At 46.3% G+C, this 23,220-nt stretch overlaps 1 protein-coding gene across 1 annotated transcript in view; it reads right to left on the bottom strand.

Annotated features, from left to right (window-relative positions):
• DOCK2 (dedicator of cytokinesis 2) overlaps positions 1-23,220 on the bottom strand; it is a 361,206-nt gene that overhangs the window by 285,323 nt on the left and 52,663 nt on the right. The window contains exons 14-22 of the mRNA XM_014534868.1: positions 22,214-22,338; positions 16,446-16,544; positions 14,714-14,786; positions 14,513-14,616; positions 12,597-12,780; positions 12,259-12,356; positions 10,462-10,551; positions 9,306-9,406; positions 8,339-8,473 (exon numbers count right to left, since the gene is read on the bottom strand). Coding sequence (XP_014390354.1) covers positions 8,339-8,473; positions 9,306-9,406; positions 10,462-10,551; positions 12,259-12,356; positions 12,597-12,780; positions 14,513-14,616; positions 14,714-14,786; positions 16,446-16,544; positions 22,214-22,338 — 1,009 coding nt within the window. The remainder of the gene's footprint in view (positions 1-8,338; positions 8,474-9,305; positions 9,407-10,461; positions 10,552-12,258; positions 12,357-12,596; positions 12,781-14,512; positions 14,617-14,713; positions 14,787-16,445; positions 16,545-22,213; positions 22,339-23,220) is intronic.

The raw sequence follows: 23,220 nt of genomic DNA, 5'->3' as shown, positions 1-23,220 counted from the left end.
TGAGCGGAGACTGAGGTTGGTGCCAAATCAGAATGAGTTTCGTAGGCCTCTGAAGGATCTGCAGGGGAAGCCAGTCCAGGATTGCACCAGGCAAAGGACAACCACAATGGACCTAATTCACATGCAGATGATGGTACATCTATTGCACCTGATCCCTCGGCTCCCAGATGGCCTCCTGACTGGATATCAGGAAAGATGCTAAACTCTGGGAAAGGATTGGCTAACTCCCCAAAGTCCTCCTCATTGCAAAATACCTTGCTCTGGCCAGTCCTCAGTCCTCAGTCCCCATGACCTCACGGCAGCAGTTATATTGCTGCTATACCCTCTCCTGGATACACATCCTTTCCTGGCTCCTGGAGCCCAAGCCTCCCTGGGACTCTCCTCATCCATCCCTTCAACATGCTCATCTCCTGCATTTCATCCTGAGTTTTAGGGTATTGCTCACCTTATGCTATAGCTTCAGGTACCTCTTGGGATCAATTTGTGACAAACTGTACCTGTATCCCAACTCTCCTACACTGCAAGTCTATATCTAACTGTCTGCTGTACATCTCCATCTGGCTGTGCCAAGAAGCACCTCAAACTTAAAGTGCCCCACACTTGCTCCTCCCAGCCCTCATCATGCTGGTGAGCAATGCCTGATCGCACGGGCCCCATCCTGCGGTCCAGCCTCGGATCAGCCCTCTCCTTCAATTCACTCTCACATTCCATTAGATGGGCAATCCTGCCCTCTATCAACCCTCACCTTCCTCTTCTTCTTCCCCAGCCCCACTGAGATGAACTCAGTTCAAGCCTCTTGTCCAGATTATAGCAACAGCTTTGTTATTGATCTCCTGCCTCCCCTCCGCCCCTGGACAACATAACATTAGTTCTGCAGTCATCTTTCTAAAACATGGATGCAATCATGTTGATCTGCTTTGGGACCCCAAAGCAGGGGGTTTCCAAACTGCTCCTATGACAAAAGAACTTGAAGCATGATTCTCAGTAGATGCTTATTTATTTATAAATTATATCCACGAACTATTCTAAATTATAAGTCAAATGTTTATAGAGTTCAATTTCTGCATCTTGGACAAAATAAACAAATTTTAATATTTTTACCTGATCCCAAAGGATTAATTTGTACACCCTCTGGGGTATTCACTCTGTGCTCCGAGGACAGAGGGTAGCATCTATGCCAATATCCCCGGCAGAGAGGATGAGGTCCAACTCCTTGGCCTGGCATTCAAGGCATCTCTCAGTCTAGCCGGAGCCCACGTCTTCGGACACATCACCCCACTCCTCCACCAGCCCAGCTTCACCCACTAGCTGCTCTTCTCCACATCGTGCTCTTCATGCTGGGCACGGGATAGTACAAAAACCTAGGCTTCGCGGTCATGTCCCTCCCTGCCACGTCCCTCCCTGTCACCTGGACTCACTTTCTGCACCTTTCTGGGCCTCCACTTCCCTTCTGTAAAATGAAAATGAGAATGCCTATACTTTGCAGAGTTGTTCTAGGTATTAAGTGAGGGGAAGTGAAAAGTGACACAGGGCCAGGCACAGAGGAGAGGCTTCCGAAGTGGGGCCTCAGCGTCGCAGAACGGGAAGTTCTATTTCATGTTGTTCCCTCTACAGGTGCCCTCGACTCATGAAGGGATTACATCCCAGTAAACCACTGTTAGTTGAAAATATCATCATTTGAAAGGCATTTAATATACTAGCCTATCCAAACATCATAGCTCAGCCTAGCCCACCATGAGCGTGCTCAGAACACGTACATTAGCCTACAGTTGGGCCAAGTCATCAAGCACCATGACTACTAGGCAGAGTATCATTTGTTTACCCTTGTGAATGCGGGGCTGACTGGGAGCTGCCCAGCATCACCAGAGAGTGTCCTACAACGTATCACTAGCCCAGGAAAAGATCAACATTCTAAATTCAAAGTAGGGTTTCTACTGAAAGTCTATCACTTTTGCACCATTGTCAAGTTCAAAAATTATAAGTCAAAGTATCGTAAGTAGGGGACTGTTCGTACTTGGTTCTCTTTTCTCCCAATGGGCAGGCTTCTTAAATGCCTTTCAATGTCTAGTTTAAAACATCATCTCCTCTGAGAATTACCAAGCCTCCTGAGGTTTGTCACTCAAACCTCTCTGCCCCCAGGAACCATTTGCAAGCCTCCATTGTCATATACTGATGATCATTGCTTTTCCAGGGAGCTAGGATTTGATTGCTGGTCTGCCCATCTGTCTTTCCCACTAGATTGTTGCCACTTGAGGAAGTCTGACATTCGTTTCAGAGTTCCCAGTACTCAAAATCCCTAGCACAAAATAGGTGCCCAATAAAAGTTTATCAATATCCCCACATGCAAAGGGGAAAGAGGACTGTTTAAAAATGCAAGCGTAGGCACATTTCATGTTATAATAACAGCGACTTAACGAAATACAATGCCCTTTCCTGTGTTTATAAGAAATGGGCTGTTAACCGCCCCCCCTGCACTGTAGCAACTCATAAAGCAGATAATAAATTAAAGGGAAGTGACTGTTTGACAATATCCTTTGATGACAGTTTACTCTTCCATCCTGATCCGATGCCAAATTAATGTTATCATGAAATAATTCCATTAGCTGCGATTGTGCAGTTCACTGAGCCATTACTGTCATCGAAAAGTGAAACTGTATTCAAAACCCAAAACAGAGGCTTCCATAGGAATAAATGGCATTAACATGCAAACAAATTACATGCAGGAGACACAGGACTAGCGATGAAACCAGCATTCCGGCCCAGGCTCGGCATAAACAAATGAGTACATTTTAATATTTAGTCATACGTGAACAATGAAAAATCATACTGGCAAGTACCTTCGAGTTAAATTCATTTTTGTTTAAAAGGCAGAGGCTTATGCATTCCTCCACCTGCAGGCGACACTGAGCACCCTTGAGCTTTATTCAGACAATCTTGCCTCCTAACATATTCATGACCTGGAGGATAAACTAGCATATGACATTTACATAAGAAAAAAACTGAGCTGGTAGCTGGGTGAGGAGGAGGCTGGGAATGGGCGGAATAAAGCAAGAGGCAAAATAAAAAGGCTAACGGGAGCCTCCCAGAGCATCCTGGCGCTGAAGGCAATTAGAGAAAGGGCGGGGATGCCTGGCCCTGGCAAGGGAGCCAGACGGACTGCACACTGCAGGCCTGAACCGTGCCCTGTGGGGCCTGTGTTAGTGGAGCTGCAGCCTCAGTGCAGGCAAACCACGGCCTGCCTTCCGGCTCCCAGATGAAGGCCGGGAGCAGGACCACGCCTGGAGACACTGTTGCGCCCATCAGGATGCTGAGTGCATTTCTCTTTTCCTGACCAGTGAGTGTGAGCTCACCTGGGCTGGGCCTTTGTCAGCTCTTCTTTACTCATTCCTCGGGAGGGTCCGTGGATAGAGTCACGGTTGCCTGGACAGCTTCGCCATATTGGTAAGGTAAGGACGCCTTTCCCGAAACTCCTCCTAATCATCGCTTTCTTTATTGAAACCCTCTGTGCTTGGGGATGATCACACCTGAGCCGGAGAAGCCTTGTGCCTCTCAGCAGCCCTGCCAGCATCCAGGAAGCCCACACTCCCAGGCAGTGCGGCTCTCTCCTGGGACAGCCCCTTCCCAGCCCACTCACATTTCGCCGGGCATGGCCCGGAAAAGGTTCGGTTCTTAAGTTGGCTTCATCAGACGAGGTACAATTATGGAGCGTGGCTCTGCTGATGCTTAGCTGTGTGACCTCTGAGCTTGAATCTAAGCCCCCATTTCCTGATCTATGAAAGGGAACAGGTACTGACCCATTTCACGTGGAATGAATGCCAGCCACGTGCCGGGCACTGTTCTCAGTGCGTGGGATACAGTAGGAAACAAAGCTGACACTCTAACAGGGAGAGAGCAGAAACAAAAGCATAACTAATTGTATAGAGCATGTTCACGTGTGATTGGTTCTGTGGGGAGGAGAAGACAGAAAGCAGGGGGCAGGGCAACGGAAGTGCTGGGGCAGGGTTTGCATTGTAAATAGGGTCCTAAGGAGACATGGGAGCAAAGATGTGAAACAGGCCAGGGCGTGAGCGAGCAGGTACCTGGGGAAGGGTGCAAAGGCCCGAGTCAGGAGTCTGAGCCACAGCAGGGAAGGCGTGTGAGGCTGGCACGGAGTGAGGGGGGAGTAGGAGGAGATGAAGTCAGCACATGAGATTCTCCATGGGACTTTTGTGAAGACTGATGGAGACAATGAGTGAAATGCACTTGGCAATAATAATAATCGTGGGCACCTGCTGTTTGACAGGCACTGTGCTAAGTGCCTGCTACATTAGCTCATTAGTCTGCACACCAGCCCTGCAAGGGTTTTTACAGGCCTCTTTTACATATGAGAAAACTGAGCTCTGGGCAGATGAAATAATTTGCCCAAGGTCACAAATGCTAGTAAATAGTGGTGCTGGAATTCAAATGTGGAACTCAAACCCAGGGAGCCTAGCTCTGGAGACTGTGCCTTTAACCACTGAGCTGACTGCCTCTCATCAGCACAGAGGTGGGGATGAGGGTGGAGAAGGCGTTTGTGGATGGCAGAGCAGCCCAGGAGGCTGGGATTACATGGAGAAGGAGGAGGGCACTGGAACTGCATAAGCAGGTCTGCAACAGAGCAGAAGGCATGATGCAAAGAACAGCAGAGCAAGCCGGGAACGGAGAGCTGGGTGGCTTGGGCCACAGGGGCTGAGTGGCTTGGGTCACTAGCTGCTGAGTCCCAGTCTGGGACACAGCACACACACACACACAGAAGTGGAAGCAGCAGACATAAGCAGGGCCCATCCAATGTGCCAGCAGCAGACCAAGGTGAGTTCATGGGGCCGTAAAAGCCCCTTCATTGTGGACCTCAAAGAGCACAGACACCTGGTAAAGGTATCCCCTCCCCTTAAGACATGAACAGCAAGAAATGTGTAGGATAGCATGGTCGGTAGGCCAAATCTGGAGAATGAATCAAGAAACAGACCTCCCTCTTACTGATTTAAATCTGAGACTCTGAAACCAGCACCCTGTCTCTCTCCTGGGTGAAGACCTTTATTATGCCTGTGGAATAAGCACCAGATACTACATGGAGAAGTTTTGTACATGAATCTCATTTCATCATCAAAACACTAAGAGCCCGTTGATCCCCATTTATGGATGAGGAAACTGAGGCTCAGAGAGGCTGGGTTTGTAAGCCAGGCACTTACAGGGATAGAAATGCGATCCCTCCCAGGCCTGTCCAATGTGAACACTAACCATCACTGAGCCAACTATTCAACACTAATCATCACCCCACACTGCCTCCTATCCCATAGCCCACGGAACTGCAGTCTCGTTGCTACATGCCAGCAGCAGAAAGAGAGCTAGCCAGTGCCCACAATGCGGATCAGGGACACACAGGCTGCTATTGACTCTGAGTGATTCCACGGCTCAGAAACCCTGGGGATCAGCTCAGCTGGCTGCCTGAGCTTTAGGATAAAAGGCACTGCAAGGAGTTTTGTACAGAAGCTCAATGCCTAGAAGATAATCGTTTCAGCTCTTTCTGAGTGTTCCTCGCTCTGCGCCATATCGCCCAGGGGCTCCGTCATTCCAGAAAAGCTTAGTGGATATTGGTCCGATTGATGGCCACCCAACATCTTTGGCACACGTTCCTACAATTTAGGAATTTCCCATATTTGTAAGCTGGCCTCCCTTTGGCAGAAGCTCGAATGGCTCTGCCAGCCTCCGTTGCAGCTACGGCACAGGTATGTGCCCCGAGACACCTGTCCCAGACTGGGACTCAGCAGCTAGTGACCCAAGAAGAGGGGCCAGGAAAATCGCTTCCTTTGGCTGTGATAGAAATGAATAACCCCCAAAAAGTTCCCATTCTTGTCACCATCTTCTCTTCCTCCCTTACCCAACTGCACCCCGGAAACAGACCCAGGAAAACCCCCAGCCCTTGCATGTTCATGTGCGGTGTGTGCAAAGACAGATGGCCAGGGAACAGCCGATGGGAGCTGGACCCGCTGCAGTTATGCCCACGAGGAAATAGGACAGAGGAATGGCAGGAAACAAACACAATACCAGACACAATAAGCCCCCAAAGCAATCACTGTTACATTTTTCCACCAGCCGGCTAATAAATCGCAACATGTTGAACCTTCTCTTTTCCAGTTTCCTAAATGAAATGTTCTCTGAATATAGGGAAAATCCCCCCACTACTTCCCAATGTCCTCAGAATCCACTGGAGGGCAAACCACTGCTGAAGATTCGAAAATGAACAAGACACAGGGAATCTACCTTCCCTCAGCATGAGGTCCTAGACCAGTGGTTCTCAACCTTCCTAATGCCGCGACCCTTTAATACAGTTCCTCATGTTGTGGTGACCCCCAACCATAAAATTATTTTCATTGCTACTTCATAACTGTAATTTTGCTACTGTTATGAATCGTAATGTAAATATCTGATATGCAGGATGTATTGTTGTTACAAAACTTCATAACTGTAATTTTGCTACTGTTATGAATCGTAATGTAAATATCTGATATGCAGGATGTATTGTCATTGTTACAAATTGAACATAATTAAAGCATAGTGATTAATCACAAAAACAATATTTAATTATATATGTGTTTTCCGATGGTCTTAGGCGACCCCCAAAGGGGTCGTGACCCACAGGTTGAGAACCGCTGTCCTAGACCCTCCCTGCAGATCTGCCTACATATATGTTCATGAAAATGGATCCAAGATTATGCCTCAGTTACCTTAGAGACATCTCTTCTCACCAAATTCCTTCTCGTAGTCCCCAAAATGGACTTCATCCGGCAGGCAGTTCTGACTGTCAATGGTGTTTTGTATGCTATGCTGGGGATACAGTGAGGGCTAACAGATCACCCACGCCTGAAGAAGCCAAAAGTCACTTCGGTTCCAGCAGCACTGAATTTACTCTAAGTGAAGAGCTAGGTGCCCTGCAAGATGACACGCCTTGAGGCAGAGAAGAAAGCAAAGGTAGAAATGCTTATGGAGGGAAGAGACAAAAACTAAGAGGGAGAAGACGAAGGGAGGAGGTAGAAAAAGAAGGACAATAAAACAAATAAACTAAAAGGAAAAATTGGGCAGAAGATATGATAAATGAAAAGAATTTGTCCTTGTAGATCTGAAGATCTCACCTGCAAGATGAAATAAGATATCCTTGCCTGTTCATCTAGAAGTACAATGTTTGAGTCTTTGAACTCCTCCAAGAAACTCAACCCTTTGAAAGACCCACAGTTGTCTTCTATTTGGATTTCAAATAATTTACAAGTATCCCTCCAACTTGCAAGAATACCCCTAAGATTTTAATTAATGCACAGTCTCTGCCTTGACACACTGACAAGCTAGTGGAATTGAAACAGATACTTCATTTTTAGAATAACCTAAATGACATATGTTTTGTGACATGGTGCAAAACACTCATCTCTTTCTACTTATTAACTGAAATCTCAAAAAAATGTTTTGAGAATCCCAAATGATTACCCATTTCAGATGCCTCGTCGAGTATGATGGCATCATGGCCCATCCGTCATCATGATCAAAATGATGATTACAGACTTCTGCTTTCTTTTGTCCAACTAAACAAGTGCACACCAGACGTGGCTGACCAACCCATGGCTCCAGAGGTGCACATGTGACCACCACTACACAATCTGCATATTCATTCCCCTAGTCACATGGTTTAAGACCTTAGCACATGACCCATCACAGTTCTTGGCATAGGATTTTGCTGAAACAACAAGGAACCTAGAGTTGCTTAAGCCAATACGTGAACTTGAGATTTCAAATAGCTTCAACTTTGGGAAACTTGCCTTAGAAAGCAACCAGCCAAAGGAAAGCAGAGCCAAAATCTTGAGAGACAGAGACTACCCCAATGACAGTAAGCATCTGGATCCAGCCATGCCTGAGGCTGGCATTTTCAATAATGTAAAATATAATAAAGTCCTATCTCTCCATAAGTCAGTTTGAGTTGAGTGTTCTTCATTTGAGCTGTTAAGAATCTGGACAATACATTCCCAGTATGTTTTCCTCTTATATCCCATCACACACAACCAACCTGATCATATGAAACGCTGAAGAGCCTCAAATCACCAATTGTGTTCATTGGATGGAGCATGACTCTACAACATGCTAAGATTTCTTTAATTCCCAAATAAACTTACAAGGAACAATTATTACCTATTCCTAACGCTCTGTGTTGGGTTTTTGATTTGTATTTGATGGAAGGCTGGTGATCATTTTGTAAGAGAGTATCTCCCGTGGCACAATGTTGTATCCCAGAGGAATTGCAAAGCCAATCAATCACCCTCACAGAGCAAGTACTCACTGAGAAAACAATGTCCTCGACCGAACGATGAACTTGAACACGTATTCCAAAGCTTTGAGGGTTCTGAGGATCGGCTCGCATTGCTCCCCTCTGCTGGAGGTATCCAAGTAAGTCTTCAGCACCGTCATCAGTTTCCTGAGTAAGGGATTATATTTTCAAAATACGTTGCTTCCCAACCCACGGCATGGTAATTCCTTTGCTCAGTAAATTATAAGGCTTTCAATCAAAGGTTAAAGGTGGTGGTACAGCCAAGCTTACTCATTTACAACCATAAAAATAACTCTGCTTAAAATTATATTTAATACAGAGAGTGAATAATTATTTCCTGCCTCTAAAAAGCCAGCAAAGAAAAAAAAAAAAAACTAGTGAGGAAGGAAAATCTTTTGACTAGAAAAACTAGTCACAATTAGAATATGATTGGGAATAATGGTGGTGATAATGTCTTTTTCAGCTTTTTCTTCCTGCTGAAAATGTTCTTGTTATACCATGGAACTCCCTTGATTAGGAACTTTCCATGTTTCTTCATTTCCGGCAAGGCAGACTTCAAACTACTTGATCTCCTTCCAAGGCCCCTACACAAACTGGCTTCCACCAACCTCCCAGCATCATCTCCCTTCTGTGACCCTCCGTTGTCTATACCCAAACTATAGTGATCTACTGAGCATGTGCCTGTCTCCTCTGTAGCCTTTGAATCCCAATGTTTATCGCAAGTAGCTACTGGGGGAAGGAAGAAAGGAAGAAAGGAAGGAAGGAAGGAAAGGAAGAAAGACTTCCATGTACTTCTGCCACTGTATTCACCTCAACCGATGGGTTTGCATATTTTTATTTAATCCAAATAACCGAGGCACAAATTGGATTTTCTCAAAAAAGGGAGAACTCACACAGACTAGTGATAAAAGGAAAATACTCAAGTTCCTTGTGCCCTAGGCATCCTGGCAGGGCAAGCAGGAGGCACACAGTCACTTACTTATAAGCCAAGGTAGCACTGAAATGCTGTTGAATGTAAGCCTCCAGAACGGTGTTGAAATGCTGGAATTTCCGGTCAGCAATGAGTCCAATTATGTAGATCTAAGGCAAAGACAAAGAATCAGTGTTTTCAGGACAGACCTAGGGCAGGAAGCCATAGTCACATGGCATAACCAAACCCCTAGCAAAAATTTTTACCCAGGAATTAGCTCGCTAATATATCTTTAGTCCTTTTCATTAAGGTGGTATCTCTCCTAAAAAGTGTTTCATGCAGTGTGCTACAGAGCATTATAAGATACAAAGGTTTCTTGGTGAGATAAGTTTGGGAAATCTCAGGTTGTCATCCTTAGACTGCCTTCTTTATTGCAGGACTTATCAGAGTCTTTAATATATCTATGTGCATCATGACTCTCCGAGAGGACCATGCAATGTTCAGCACTTCCCTAAGTGGTTGAACAAAGGATCTTTTTGTCAGAGAACATCTTTCCTTCGAGCTAGCTTTCCAGGCCCTCTTGGGAAGCTCTAAGTCACAGTTGTCTCCAAGCAACCTCTTCATAAACATAAATGTCACTGACATAAGGGATTAACACATTAACACTCTGCTGGTCACTGATATCCCCTAATTCAAATGTTTCTTATGTTTATTTTGACATGACACTGAGGAACGTGAATTAGGACAGCAAGAGAAGGAAGAGACCATTTGGAAAGAGGGAAAGGAGAAAGATCTGGGTGGCATACCCCCATGAAAGGTTCTGGGTAGAAAGAGTGAGCGTAGTGACTCTGGTGAGTTGGAGACTATGAAGAAAAAGAAGGGAAAGGATAGTTAAGATACACTGTGGGTCCTTCACAGCCTGACCAGAGACCAGCTCCCGGCATTCATGGAAAGCCAACTCGGTTACTCATGGTATCCAGCTTCATGTACTTTCACCCAGTGCCACTCTGACATCAACATTGAAGATTCCCCTTTCACGCATTCTGCCCAGGCATCCACTCCAAACTAATGAAAGGGAACAGCAGCTCATTCATTGGTCTGGTTGCCTAACGTGACAATTCCTCCAAAAGAGTCATGAAAAGGGCCACAAGAGCTAGACATTCTCAGGGTTCTCTCAGTGAGACACACATTGATGTCTATGCCACAAACCCATCCTCTCTCTTACCAAAGCATCAAAGACGAGGATGTCATACTCGTTACTCTGAGAATGCTCCATCATGATGTTGAAGAGGGCATCCAGAGTATCTTGGAGAAACTGGACAAAATAATGAAGGGTGCATTAAGAAAGAGTGTAGGTGACTCAGAAATCCACTTCTCAGTGTAGACCACAGAGACTGAGAGCACACATCCACCATGCGCCATGGTCAAGGGGTCCAAGTTCACATGAACCAGGACTCGGAGCACCCCACCTGTCCACCAACAGAAGCACGGTGGATGAATAAAGGGTGGCATTTTCACACTGCAGAAATAAATAAACCCACAGTGATAAAAAAAAAAGAGCCAACTACTTCTCCTGAGCATTGTGTGCAGTGAGATAAGTCAGACACAAACATGTACATTCTGTATTACTCTATTTTTATGAAATTCAAGAATAGACAAAAGCCCATCAATGGTGATGGCAGTCAGCTCCCCGAGTGGGTATTGACTGAGAAGGGTATGAGGGAACCTATCACAATGCTAAAATGTTCTGTATCTTCATCTAGGTAGTGGGTACATGGGTATGTACATGTATAATAATGCATGGAAGGGCAAAAGTAGGTTTACTGTTGTTTGTATAGAAGATAATACACTAATTAATAAATAATAATACAAGAATAAACTGTGTGTTTTGCATACTCACAACTGTAAACTTACTTTTGCTCCACCCTATACGTTGAATTGTACTTTTAGAATAAGTGCTCTGTACATATTTTATTGTTTATACATTATACTTCAATTAAAAAAACTTTAAAAAAATAATGCATAAAGGAGACAGTGGAATTCACTCCCAGATGTCTTCTCTAAGCTGCTCAAAAGTGACAGACCCTATGAAAGGCTGTTTGGGGAACCTCTCTGCCATTAGTGAACCAGGTAGGCAGGTCAATACCAACCATTTAAAGAACTGATCTGGACATTCAACCATTTTTCTGCATGTATGGGAAATTAACTAAAATGTGTTACCCCTCCCTCCTAAGGGGTGGGTCAGTATTTCCTAGAGTCCTCAAAACACAGAGCGACCGTATAAAGATGCTGAATCTCGGAACCAAGTTCCTGGTGGAAACAAGATTACCCTCACTGGGACCTCCAGGAAACACTCACCCCAAGTCATGGTGCCAGAGAGGAGGGTGGCTTTAATTAGACCTGAACTTCAGACGCTGTATTCTCTACCACCAGGTGGACATGACAATACAGCTGGCATTTGCATTTTTTCTGCTTGTTTCACTTAAAATGTGAGCCCTGGTGTCATTCCCATTCTCATGTTTAAAGCATAATGCCCTCCAAGCTGTAGAAACCAACAGTACTGTGTTATTTCTGACAATAATGTGTAGGTAGCACTAAGAGATCATACTGCTATAGTACTTTATGACAACAAAATTAATAGTTACCTTTTAATGAACTTTGTATATGTTGTGTGTTTTCGTTCAATTATTGGGTACTCTGTGTGAGAGACTGTGCTGAGTAATTTTTAAATATCATCGCCTTGAATGCTCACAACAACCTGAGAAATATGTCCTATTCATACTATTATCACATGGAGTTGGCAAGCAGGTGAGCTGGGATCTACACCCATACTGATCATTTTCCAGAAACTGAGCACAAAGATACTTTTCCGCAGCTTCACATTCAGTGTCATTGAACCAAATCATCCCCAGATTTCCCAGTAACAGGAAAAAGCTGTCCCATCCCCTTCAACACTTTCCTCCCCCCGCCCCCCAAAGCCACTCGCGATTCCCAGCTCTGTTACTAGTGGATGAATACCGACCTTCACCACCTCCTCTCCATCCACAATCTTCAATTTCTCTAAATTCTCCTGCAGTAGTTGAGGCTTCATTCGCCACTTCAGCAAACCCAGCAAGCCCACTAGGACAGAGTGCAGACAGGTACAGTTACCATCACTGGGTTTGTGCACACATACACATGCATGGCACAGGCACAGGCACACACATGCACATATGCATGCACACACGCACAGGCATGCACACACAGGCACACGCATGCACAAGTGCATGCACACACACACAGGCACACACACAGGCACACTTATATGCATGCACACACACACATGCACGCACGCACCCACACTCACACGCACACACCTACCATTCTGGGTGAGCTTTGTGGAGCACACTAGGGTGGAAATGGAAAACACATCCCGGGAGCTGACGGAGAGCCCCCCAACACTGCTGGAGCTTCGACTCAGAGTGGCCCCCTTGTTTTCCATGTGGTGCCGATATGAAGGCAGAGTCAGGTAGGCGCTGGCATCCTCCATCTTCTTGCTGTCCCCCTGGAAACAGCACCTTGTTTACTTCCCCGAGCCAAGGGTAGACACCCAACATACTGAGCTTGCAGTGGCCACATCACACATTGTAAGGTGGGGAGGGTCGGAAATCATGGGAAGCCATCGGAGAAGTAATGACCACCTGCTAAGGCAGAGCAGCTTCTCCACAAACAGGCAGGAACCCAGGTTACATTCATGGAAAAGGGGTTGATTAGCCAGTTAGAGGCTCTGTGGACTTCATTAAGGGCAAAAGGAAATGGAAAATTTCCCAGATAGGACATTTGCATTCATCCTAATTTTTCTGAGATCTTAATACACTTGTGCCCCAGCAAGATAAGGAATCAGCCTGAAGAAGTTGATATTAGCAAAGGCCCTGGAGTCTGAAAGTCCGGAGATCTAGGCCCTGTCCTACCACTCACAGGTCTGTGTCCTGTTGGATACATCCCTTGGTCTCTCTGTGTCACATTTCTCACGATGAACCTGAGGATTCATCATGTTACCTGCTTCCTAGACATTTCAAGCAGACTAAATGGCAGTAATGCACAGAGCACGCTCAGAGTGATACGTGCGTGAGCCCTTGGCATGTGAAATGAAAGAGTAGATGGGAGCATAACGAGCGTTAGAATTCACGGAGCCTTATTCTGAACTAAATGTCACACTCAGTGCTTTATGTGCCTTAGTCCGTTTCATTTAAGCTTCGCAACAATCGTAACTGTCGATTACAATTAACCTCATTATATTATCCTCATTTTACAGGTGAGGAAACCGAGGTTTAAGCAAGGTGAGTAATTTTAAAACTGACCGCAATTGGGACTCTACCCCCAGTGAGTCTGCAATCTGTTGAGAAAGAATGGCGTTTATGCCAAGAGCTACCTTGATATGTCCCAGATGACAACGCAGAGGCTGCACAGAAGGAGTGGGGTGGTTTTTGGAAAAGTCAGAGAGGCTCAGAGAAGAGGATCATGTCATAAAGCCTTGATGAAGTTGTATGTGCCATGCGGACCTCAGACAAAAGAGCAAAGTCAGCCTCCAATGTTGAGAAAGCCAAGCGCAAGGGTCTGATGTCTATGCCCACCTCCTGGCCTTGCTGTTTCGCAGCGACAACGTTGCCTACAGCCAGGAGCTAGCAGAGGCACCAGCTGTCACAGGGGTCACAGGGAAGCATGCAATACAATCAAGGCCACGCCTCTCACTTCTCCAAAACAGTCTAAGTCTCGCGATGCAAAAACAACGATGGCTGACATCTGTACCCTTTACACACGGCCCTTTCACAAGGGTCATCTCACGGGCTCGACACAAATATCACCATCACCACTGAAGAAAAGGAAACTGAGACTCAGGGAGACATGTGAGATGAGTTCAGATTTGGTCAGCAGCGGGATCGGGACCCCAAATCCTACTATTCCCCCATTAGCTACAGGGAGGCGTCTGTTGAATGTCTACACATCCCACAGGTCCTTTCAGAGTTCACATTTTGCATATATTGAGTGTTCCATGTACCCACCGTTGTCATATTTCTATAAACTGTCTCATGTACTCCTCACAATTATTCACTGAGGGCTCATAGATGAGGCAACAGAGGCCCAGAGAAGTTAGCTTCTGTACAAGGCCACACAGCTGGGTAAGCCGTGGTGTGTGTGGTCCTGGGGTCCCTGTTGTTAACCATGGATCCACCCCACCTTGTCCCCTTTGCTTCCTGCAGCCCCCTCACTGCAGAGTTGGTTCCAACTCACTGTACCTTTAGGACAACCAGGTCGTGGTATCCGTCCTGCAGAGTGGTCCCATCTTCCTTCATCAGCTTCACGTAGGACATGGCGAAGTTCTTTTCTCCTTTATCTTTAGCTGGAAGTGGCATTGTGAGGTCAGGAAAGAGGAGGACACATGGGCCACCCGGCTATCCCTCTCCTCTCGCCCCAGATGCCACTTGGTTGGTACTCACATTCCAGGGATGACCGATGTCGAAACATGAATCGCAGATGGATCCTCTGCATGTCTTCGATGGGGACAGCCACCTCCGCAGGCAGAAAACAGAGCTCAGGAGACCATGCGTTACACGGCCCTCCCCACTCCCCCACCCCTCAAAGGGCAGCCTGGCCATTTACTGGAGGGCCCTGCACGCTGATTTATTACCACCCACCCATCAAGCCTGATGAACTGTAAATAAATTACATAAGGACTAGCTATGAAGAGAAAATAAAGTACCAAATGTAATCCATTTGGCAAATTGCAATCCCAGCCAATGAAAAGAGATCTGTAAATTATAGTGAGGGGAAATGAATCTCCCCAAATTGATATAAAAGTCACATAACTTCAGCCCATGGTTTGATGTGCTGCAAACTGCACACCACACACTTTCCTGGCTCACCACAGGAGTTCGGGCAATGGCAGCAGGGCTTAGCAAATTAGCAATAGTCGTTAGAGGGTATGCTTGAGGACCCCCATTTATGAAAATTAATAAAAATTCTGGAATCCAATAACATTTGAGTAAATCTCCCACAAAGCCTACAGCTCTCTCTGTAATGTGCAATTCAGGCCTCGGCAGAGCAGCTCAGCGAGCTGTGAGAAACCACTTTGGTGTCTAAAAAGGGGCACGTTTACATTGTATAGAAGACCATTAAAACCCAAACAGATGCATACTTGGGGCGCTTTCCACTCCAGAAAATGAACATGGAGCCTGCAGAGGTCCCCATTTGGGTGTTTCAGACAGAACACAAGACCTGAGGGCTTCATGGGCAGCTGCAGTCCACTCCATTCTCTCCTGCATGCTGAGTGGTTACTATAAGCTACAATCATGTGAGGCCCTGGCTGTGCTCCTGTAAGTCCCTGCAATTCAAAGAGACTGTGGCCCCCATGGGGCGGCGCCTAGTTATACCAGATGACCTGCCCAGCTTTGGGGTCACAAAGCTATGGAACCAGGGGGGTGTCTGTGCACAAAGTTTACAAGGACCAACAAGGAGGTATAACTGGGGTGCAAGAGAACACAGAGAAGAGGACACCCCCCGCCCTGGTTCAATAGCTTGTGACCCCAAAGCTGGGCAGGTCATCATTTTTAAGAAAGTGAGTACAGGGAGACCCACTGAGGGGAACAGGAATACAGGTGACCAGGCAAGGACCTCAGGGTCTGCATATACCTCTGAAACTTGAGTCATGTGAACATCTGAGTTTGGGTTCAGAGCACAGGGGAAGTCAAACCTGCTGCTCATTACAGGCAGAGCTATTTGAAGCTGGGACCAGGCTTCCCTGTTCCCTAAATGAATTCCCAACTCTTCCTCTGTGCCTGGCTTTCCCTTCTGCTTAGTGTGACGATCTAGAAATGCGAATATCTGTGATTAATGCCGCTTCCCTCTGAGGTCCCTCCCAGCAGGTTATCGGTCAGGTGTTAAGTGGCCTAGTGTAGCCTCACAAGCTCTGTCACTCCTCACTGCTGATGTCACGACATAGCTTGGTGGGCTGGGTACCACCCACGAGAGGACCATCTGACAACTGCACGATGGCCAGGCCCTCGGCCAGTGGAGAGAGAGCAAGAGAACCAGAGTGCTCACCCACGGGCCCGCCATTTCCACAGCCCGGTGCGCCATGGACACCTGTGGGGTATTGCTCCAGATCCCAGGGAGGTGCCCCTGAGCCCCAGATACGTATTTGCTGCTATTATTATAATGTATTATTATTACCTTGACTGTTTCCATCCACCGTGGCTGTTTGACTTGATAGTACACTACGGACCGATATTCATTCATAGGCTTGTCCCCTGCTCCCACGCAGATTGCATTCTGACCGAAGAGGGGGAAAACAGGGAGAGAGAGAATTCTACAGAACTGCCCTTTTCTGGGCTTGGGTAATTTTGGTCCCAAGGCCGAGGCTGGCCTTAGGACCTGGGAAAACCCTGCCTCTCCCAGAGCCCTCCTACCAGGTACCCACATGGCCTTCTACATTACAGATGTATATGCATGTCCCCAGGCCCGAGGGTGACAGCTGCTTAACTGCAGAAATCCTATTACTTGCATTCTGGAGACCGTGGGAGCGTGCCAGGGCGGACGCAGAGGCCCTACTGCAAATGGTGACCGGTCCCAGAGTCCCTGCTCGCTGCCAGTCTGATTAATTCTATTTGTTTCCTGAGTCTGACTGTGCACAAAGTTTACAAACAGGCTCCCATCAGTCAGGCAGTCGCTGTGCTGATGGATTTCTGATGCTATCACACCAAAGTGCCCGAGGGAGCTGGGAAGGGGGAGGGCGGAGCTCAGGCTTCAGACAGACAGGGGCATAGGGGGCTGAGGCAGCCCATGGTTAGGAAGCATCTTCCAGGTACCAGGCCCCTGCTGAGCTCTGGGTTACAGGCATGAGTCAGATATTAAAGCTGATATGAGGGTTCCCTTCAATGGAGGGATCATTAGATGAGCGGACATATCACTAAGCAATGCAATGTGATGACAGGCACATGTATTTGCACAGAGAAGAGGCATTTGAGTTCCAGCTGAGGACTCAGGGAAAATCTTCAAGAAAGATTCCTAGACTCTGAGCAGAAATGCACGAAGGCTGTTCTGAGCAGAGTGAGGGCAGAGCAAGCATTACCTGTGTAGGCTATTTATTCCTATTTATTCCAAGTAACAGGGATTACCTATCCTATTTTTAAAAATTTTCACTCAAGGATATCATTGGTCTTTAGAGAGAGAGAGAGGGTAGAAGGGAAGGAGGAGGGGGAGAGAGAGAAACATAGATGTGTGAGAGAATATCAACTAGTTGCCTCCTGCACATGCCCCAATCGGGGCTCGGGACCATACCTGCAACCGAGTATGTGCCCTTAACCAGAATAAAACCTGAGCCAAACCAGCAAGGGCAACAGGAATTACCTCTTTGTGGAGTATACCAACCCCTGATTCTCTCTCTCTGTTCATTCTAGTTATTTGGCCACCAAACAGATCTGAACCTGGATCACCCAGAAGGGGCTTAAGTGGGGTTCTTATACAAGAGCAGCAGATTTTAACCTTGAGTCTATAGAGACTCAGGGATGTGAGGATTGGGTTTGCAGCTCCAAACCCCCAAATTGCAAAATCGTGTGCCTCTGGGCATTTGTGTCCTCAGAGAGTCCAGGCCTCTCACCAGATTCTACCAGATTCTCCAATAGATCCTTGGCACCAAGCCCACCTCCCAGGACTGAATGACCCAGCTGGGCGCGTGTGGGCCCTGGGACCCCTGTGGGAAGGAGAATCCCCCCCTCTTGTGGCAGAGCACCCACTTTACTTCCGAGCCACCGGGAAAGGAGGAGCTCAGTTTAATACTGACGGGTCGTACTTGCAGCCAAACTGAGTCTATTTCAAAGTAAGGATACAGTGCCCTTTCAAAACTGATCTCTAAAAACAAAAACAAGAGCCTAGTAGGTTTGGCTCCATGGATAGAGTGTCAGTCCGAGGACAGAAGGATCCTGGGTTCAGTTCTGATCAAGGGCACATACCTTGGTTGCAGGCTCGATCCCAGGCCTTGGTCAGGGCAAATGCTGAAGACAACCAATCAATGTGTCTCTATCACGTCAATGTTTCTCTCTGTGTGTCTCTCCCCCTCCCTTCCACTCTCTCTAAAATCAGTGGGAAAATATCCTCAGGTGAGGATTAACAATAAATAAATAAATGAATGAATAAATAAATAAGTAATCATAAGGAGAACCAGAGAACTGGAAATAAAGAAAGACACACATCTCTTCTACTTCTCACAGGGAGGAAGCATTTCAGAAATTCTCGGGGCAATAAACTAAAAACATGCTTCCAAGCTTTTTCTAACCCTTCAAAGAGTGCATTTTGTCTAGCATTGTGCTAAGTCCTTTCCACACCTGACCTCACTTATTTTCATCTTCATAACCACCTCTGATGATTACCATCATTATCCCCATGTCACAACTGAATAAACTGAGGCCCTGAGAGGTTAAGTCACTTGCCCACAAGTAGCAGAGCTGGACTACATCTCAGACCCTCTACTCTTTGCCTAGTGTTCCTTCTAGAACAACCTAGATGCTTTCCAGCCACCCAAGATTTATATTTGGTGACATTTATGGGCTTAGAGTTTCTGTAGCTCCAGTGAATTCCATCTAGCTCATAAAATCTAAAGATACACATCTATCTCTGGTGAAAGTAGAATTGCTGTATGGCAGGCAACGGAATCCCACAAAACTGTCCTGATGATGAAAAAAAACATTTTTTAAAATTTTATGTATTGATTTTTTTAGAGAGAGAGAGAGAGGAAGAGAGAGAGAGAGAGATTGCTTTGTTGTACTACTTACTTATACATTCATTGGTTGATTCTTGTATGTGTCCTGACCGGGATCTAACCTGCAGTCAACATTCTAAACAGCTGAGCTACCCAGCCAGTGCCTCAGATGATGAAAAATTTTGATTGCCTAAGGCTGGAGAAAAGTCTCAGTATTATTCTGAGAAAGGCCTAAAACCCTCAACCCTTCAGAGATAAATTGGACATTGCCAAATGTGTCTAGAGAGCATCGTGATTGGGACTGAGCCCAGTTTTAGGGAAAATATAGATTTGTATATGTCTCAAGTAAGCCTGTTCAATAATTTTCCCCATTGCCTACCCCTGGAACCCCAGTTAACAGTCAGGAGGCTCTGCTGACTCCGTCAGCCGAGCACATCTGAGCAGGAATCAGGAAGCTGGAGGCTTTAAGGCTGAGTTGGCCTTGGCAGGCACACTTCAGCAGGAGGGACCTCAGGCTCATAACACAGGCCCTATTTACCTTGCAGGAATCACCTGAGGAACAAATGTCACCATGATGGGAACGCGCCAGAAAGTGTGCCACACCTATGAAGCCACCTCACGGGGAGATGCCTATGAGCATCCACCAGGCGGGAGTCAAGCCTGGAGATCGCTCTACCTTTCCAGGAAAGATGGCCAACGGTAATGAACACCTATTATGTAGATTACCTCACTTGATAGTCACAAGAATAAGGTGCTGGCCTCATTTGCAGGCAGAGAATCTTAGGTACAGAGAGATCATGTAACTTGTTCAAGGTCATCCTGCTACTCTGAGCTGAGCTGGGCTTTGAGCCTGGCTATCTGGCCCCAGAAGGCATAGTCTTAACCACGACACCACACTGCCCCCCACACCCTACCTCCCACCTTAAGCTGGTCAGAAGAGCAGAGGTTTCTCAACCTGGCATCTGAGCCTTTTTTTAATTCTCCTTAGACTTGCTTCAGGCATCCACATTGGATTGCCCACTTGAACCCCCTGGATTCATGCCCAGGGCTTCACCCTGTAGTAGGTCTGCCTTCTCTTAATGTTTTCCTTCCTGTTACCAAGTACTGCATACCAGGTACCTTACACCTACCATTTTGTTTAACCTGAAATCTGATGAGAAGGATTATTATTCCTCTTTTATAGACAAATAAACCTGCCCAAATCATACAGCTGATAGGAGAGGCTTGGATCTGAACCCTGAATGTTTGAGCCCAGAGCTCACCTCATTAGCTTCTCTCCTATGGCCCTTTCTGAGCAAGGTCGTTGAGACCCCAAAGTGAGCCAATGACCAATATACCCCACTGTCCTCTGGCCCCGCTCCACCAAGGGCCTTGTGCCCCTGGAGCAGGAGGAGAAGTCGGTATCCCTAAAGGGGCCCATTCCCACAGGAGCCCACCAGCGTCAGACAGGAGTGTTTGAGTGAGCCGCCTGGCACTTCATTAGGCAGTCATATTGATTTCTGCAAAGAGAGAAAGGCAAGCCTCCCACAGGCTTCCTTAGCAATTTTCAATAGTCAGTCAACTGAACTCCCCCATAACTTCCCTGGTAGATGAAACTGCAAATTATCACCACGACCCACAGCTGCCTCTCCACCTCAGCCCCAGCATGCGTGCTCCCGTATTCATCTGTGAGAAATGCGTCTATGCCGCCTGGTGGGGTATGACTTGAAAAGGTAGCAGAGATAGAAGCAAGAATGGTTCAGAAACAAGGTAAGACACCTGCTTTTCTGTTAACTGCTTCTTCTAATTTGTCATTTGGCAGCATTGGCGGCAAGGGTATCAATGGTTTAAAAACTGAAGCTGAGGTTAAAAAGTTCCCCAACAGGTAACTGGGTAAAAATAACTTCAAAGCAGTGGTCTGTACATTCGGGGAAATGCAAATTCCCTTTCAGATAAAAACCCTCTACTATTCCTTTATGTTCCTTTCGGCAACATGTCTCTCACTTATTTTATTTTTCAGAAAAGTTTCAGAATCAAAAAAAAAGAAAATGAGTTAAATGCCTGTATTTTGCTCAATTAAATATTAATTAACAGAGCCAGTCTTTATGAACAAAAATGCAATTGTGGGGATTTCCTTAAAGTTAAAATAGATTTTGATAGAATTGGTTACTAGCCTCATGTTAAAATGAGAAATGACTTGGGTAATTTTTTAGATGGATAGACGTCACAGTGAAGTGTTTAAGAGGGCCAGAAACCTGGAATCAAAACCCCCCTCTGCCTCATACTCACCTCATGACCTTGGGAGAGCTGTTTAGCTTCCTGCTCTGTAAAGATGGGGTAATGACGGCAATGCATCATGCTTACCGGGGTACCTGGCACGTTGCAATGGCTCTGTAATGCTAGTTACTCTTAGGTAGAGGAAGGCAAGATCTGCCTGAGCTCAGGCCCCAGGCGAGAGCAGATGACTTATCGACACTCGCACCACATCCCACTGTGCTATCTGATCACCTACTGCGGCCTGAGAGGAGCATTTGCCCATGCTGCCACTTCTGCTGAGAGCAATTTTATTTTCAGCTAAGTGTTCCGAAAGGAGAAATTGAGATGCAAGACCCTCCCACACACCGGACACAGCTGCTGACAACCTTAGAGGAAATGTAAGTAAGTAGATGTAAACACACATGACAAATATTGTAGAGGACATATGCTGTCTAAATATTTATAGCAACGTGCTTTGCATTCTTGCATACACTCGGCCAGCCCTCTGGAGACCAATTTACTAATGAGGCTTTCCACCAGAATCTGGCTGAGCGCTGGGAATTTAGAGCAAGTGCTGGGTTGTCTGTGTTGAGCGCATCCTGATTCTCCACCAGCCTAAGGCTCTGTATGGATCTTTTGTTTTTCTTTTTTGCCATGAATTTTGCCTGAATAAACCAGCTCATGTTTCAATGAGAACAACATTTTAACTGCAAAGGCTAACCTATGGAGTGAGGCCAAGCAAAAAGAAAAAGAAAAAAGAAGAACTAGCAGTCATGAAAGGAGAGGAACAGGCATTGAAGAGCTGCTTTGGTGTAAAGAAATAACAACACCAAGTCTTATTATGGCTACTGTGCTAACCGAGCTCTAAGGTGTAGGTCACATTACTCAACACCATCCCGAAGGCAGTTGGCATTTAGAGAGCAGAATCAGGGGTGGGAAATGCAAATCTTTACTAGCAGAGGCCCCCAAGGGGGGCCTTGTCACGCAGAGCGACAGCAGGGGTCCTTACAGACAACGTTTTGCCATCCTCCGTGCACACACACATGATCACTTCCATGTTCCTCTGTGTGGTCTTGTTGTACTTGTCAAAGTCGCCTTGTAGGAGAGTGATGTAGATGTCGTTTCTGACATCCCCTGAGGCAGAGGGAGAGAGAGAGACAAGAGTTGGAGTCTGTGCAGCTGGAGGGCTGCTGATTAGAGAGGAGGAGAACAGGGGGAGTGAGCGGAAGTTCCCCGCCTGGATGTCCATTAATGAAATTAAAATCAGAACTGCTTGGAAAGGCATTTTACCTCATCGGGGAGGCGGGAGCAATAGGTAACAAGGGGATGGAGGAACACTAGGAAATCAGTTGCAAGGTGTGTGTGTGGGGGGGTGGCGTGGTAGGATGGTCAAAACTGGCCATGTATTTCTCTCCATTGAAATCATTTAATTTTCATCCTCTAGTGACACCTTCTGGGAAGGCAAAGGAAAGCTCCAATTGAACTGATTCAGGCCCATTAATAGCTACCGTGGACACTCACTGATCTTTTACTCTGTGGAAGTGGAGCATTGCTCGTGTGCCCAAGGAACCCAGGGTCGGGGATGAGGAGCAAAGGGTCTTCGGGAATGGGGGCAAGAAGAATTGAAGGGGAATCACAAGAAACTGAGGTCTCAGGTAAAGCAGACATGAAGGAATGACAATACAGGCCCTAGTGGCTGTGGAACGAAGAGAGGAAGTCAGTGAGAACAGTCGTGGACACGAGGTTTAGGACAAAAAGAAAACTTTTCAAAGAATCTCATGTAACCTCAGTTATCTTCCTTTTATGACAGACACATTGGGAAAATGTTCATAGTAGTGGTTACTTCTGGAGACAAAGTATTAGGGAGCTTTTAATGTTTCACTTTATACCTTTTTAAGCTATTTGAACATTTTACAGCAGGCATGAAGTCCTTTGGTAATAAAAAAAATTGTTTAAAATTTGAAGGGAATGAATATTCTCCCCAGAAGAATGGACTTATTCTATATGTAGTAAAAT

Source organism: Myotis brandtii, unplaced genomic scaffold, assembly GCF_000412655.1.
Source record: "Myotis brandtii unplaced genomic scaffold, ASM41265v1 scaffold1338, whole genome shotgun sequence".
Taxonomy (NCBI): Eukaryota; Metazoa; Chordata; class Mammalia; order Chiroptera; family Vespertilionidae; genus Myotis; species Myotis brandtii.
The sequence above is the reverse complement of the archived record's forward strand: the minus strand, read 5'-3'. Positions and strand labels throughout refer to the sequence as shown.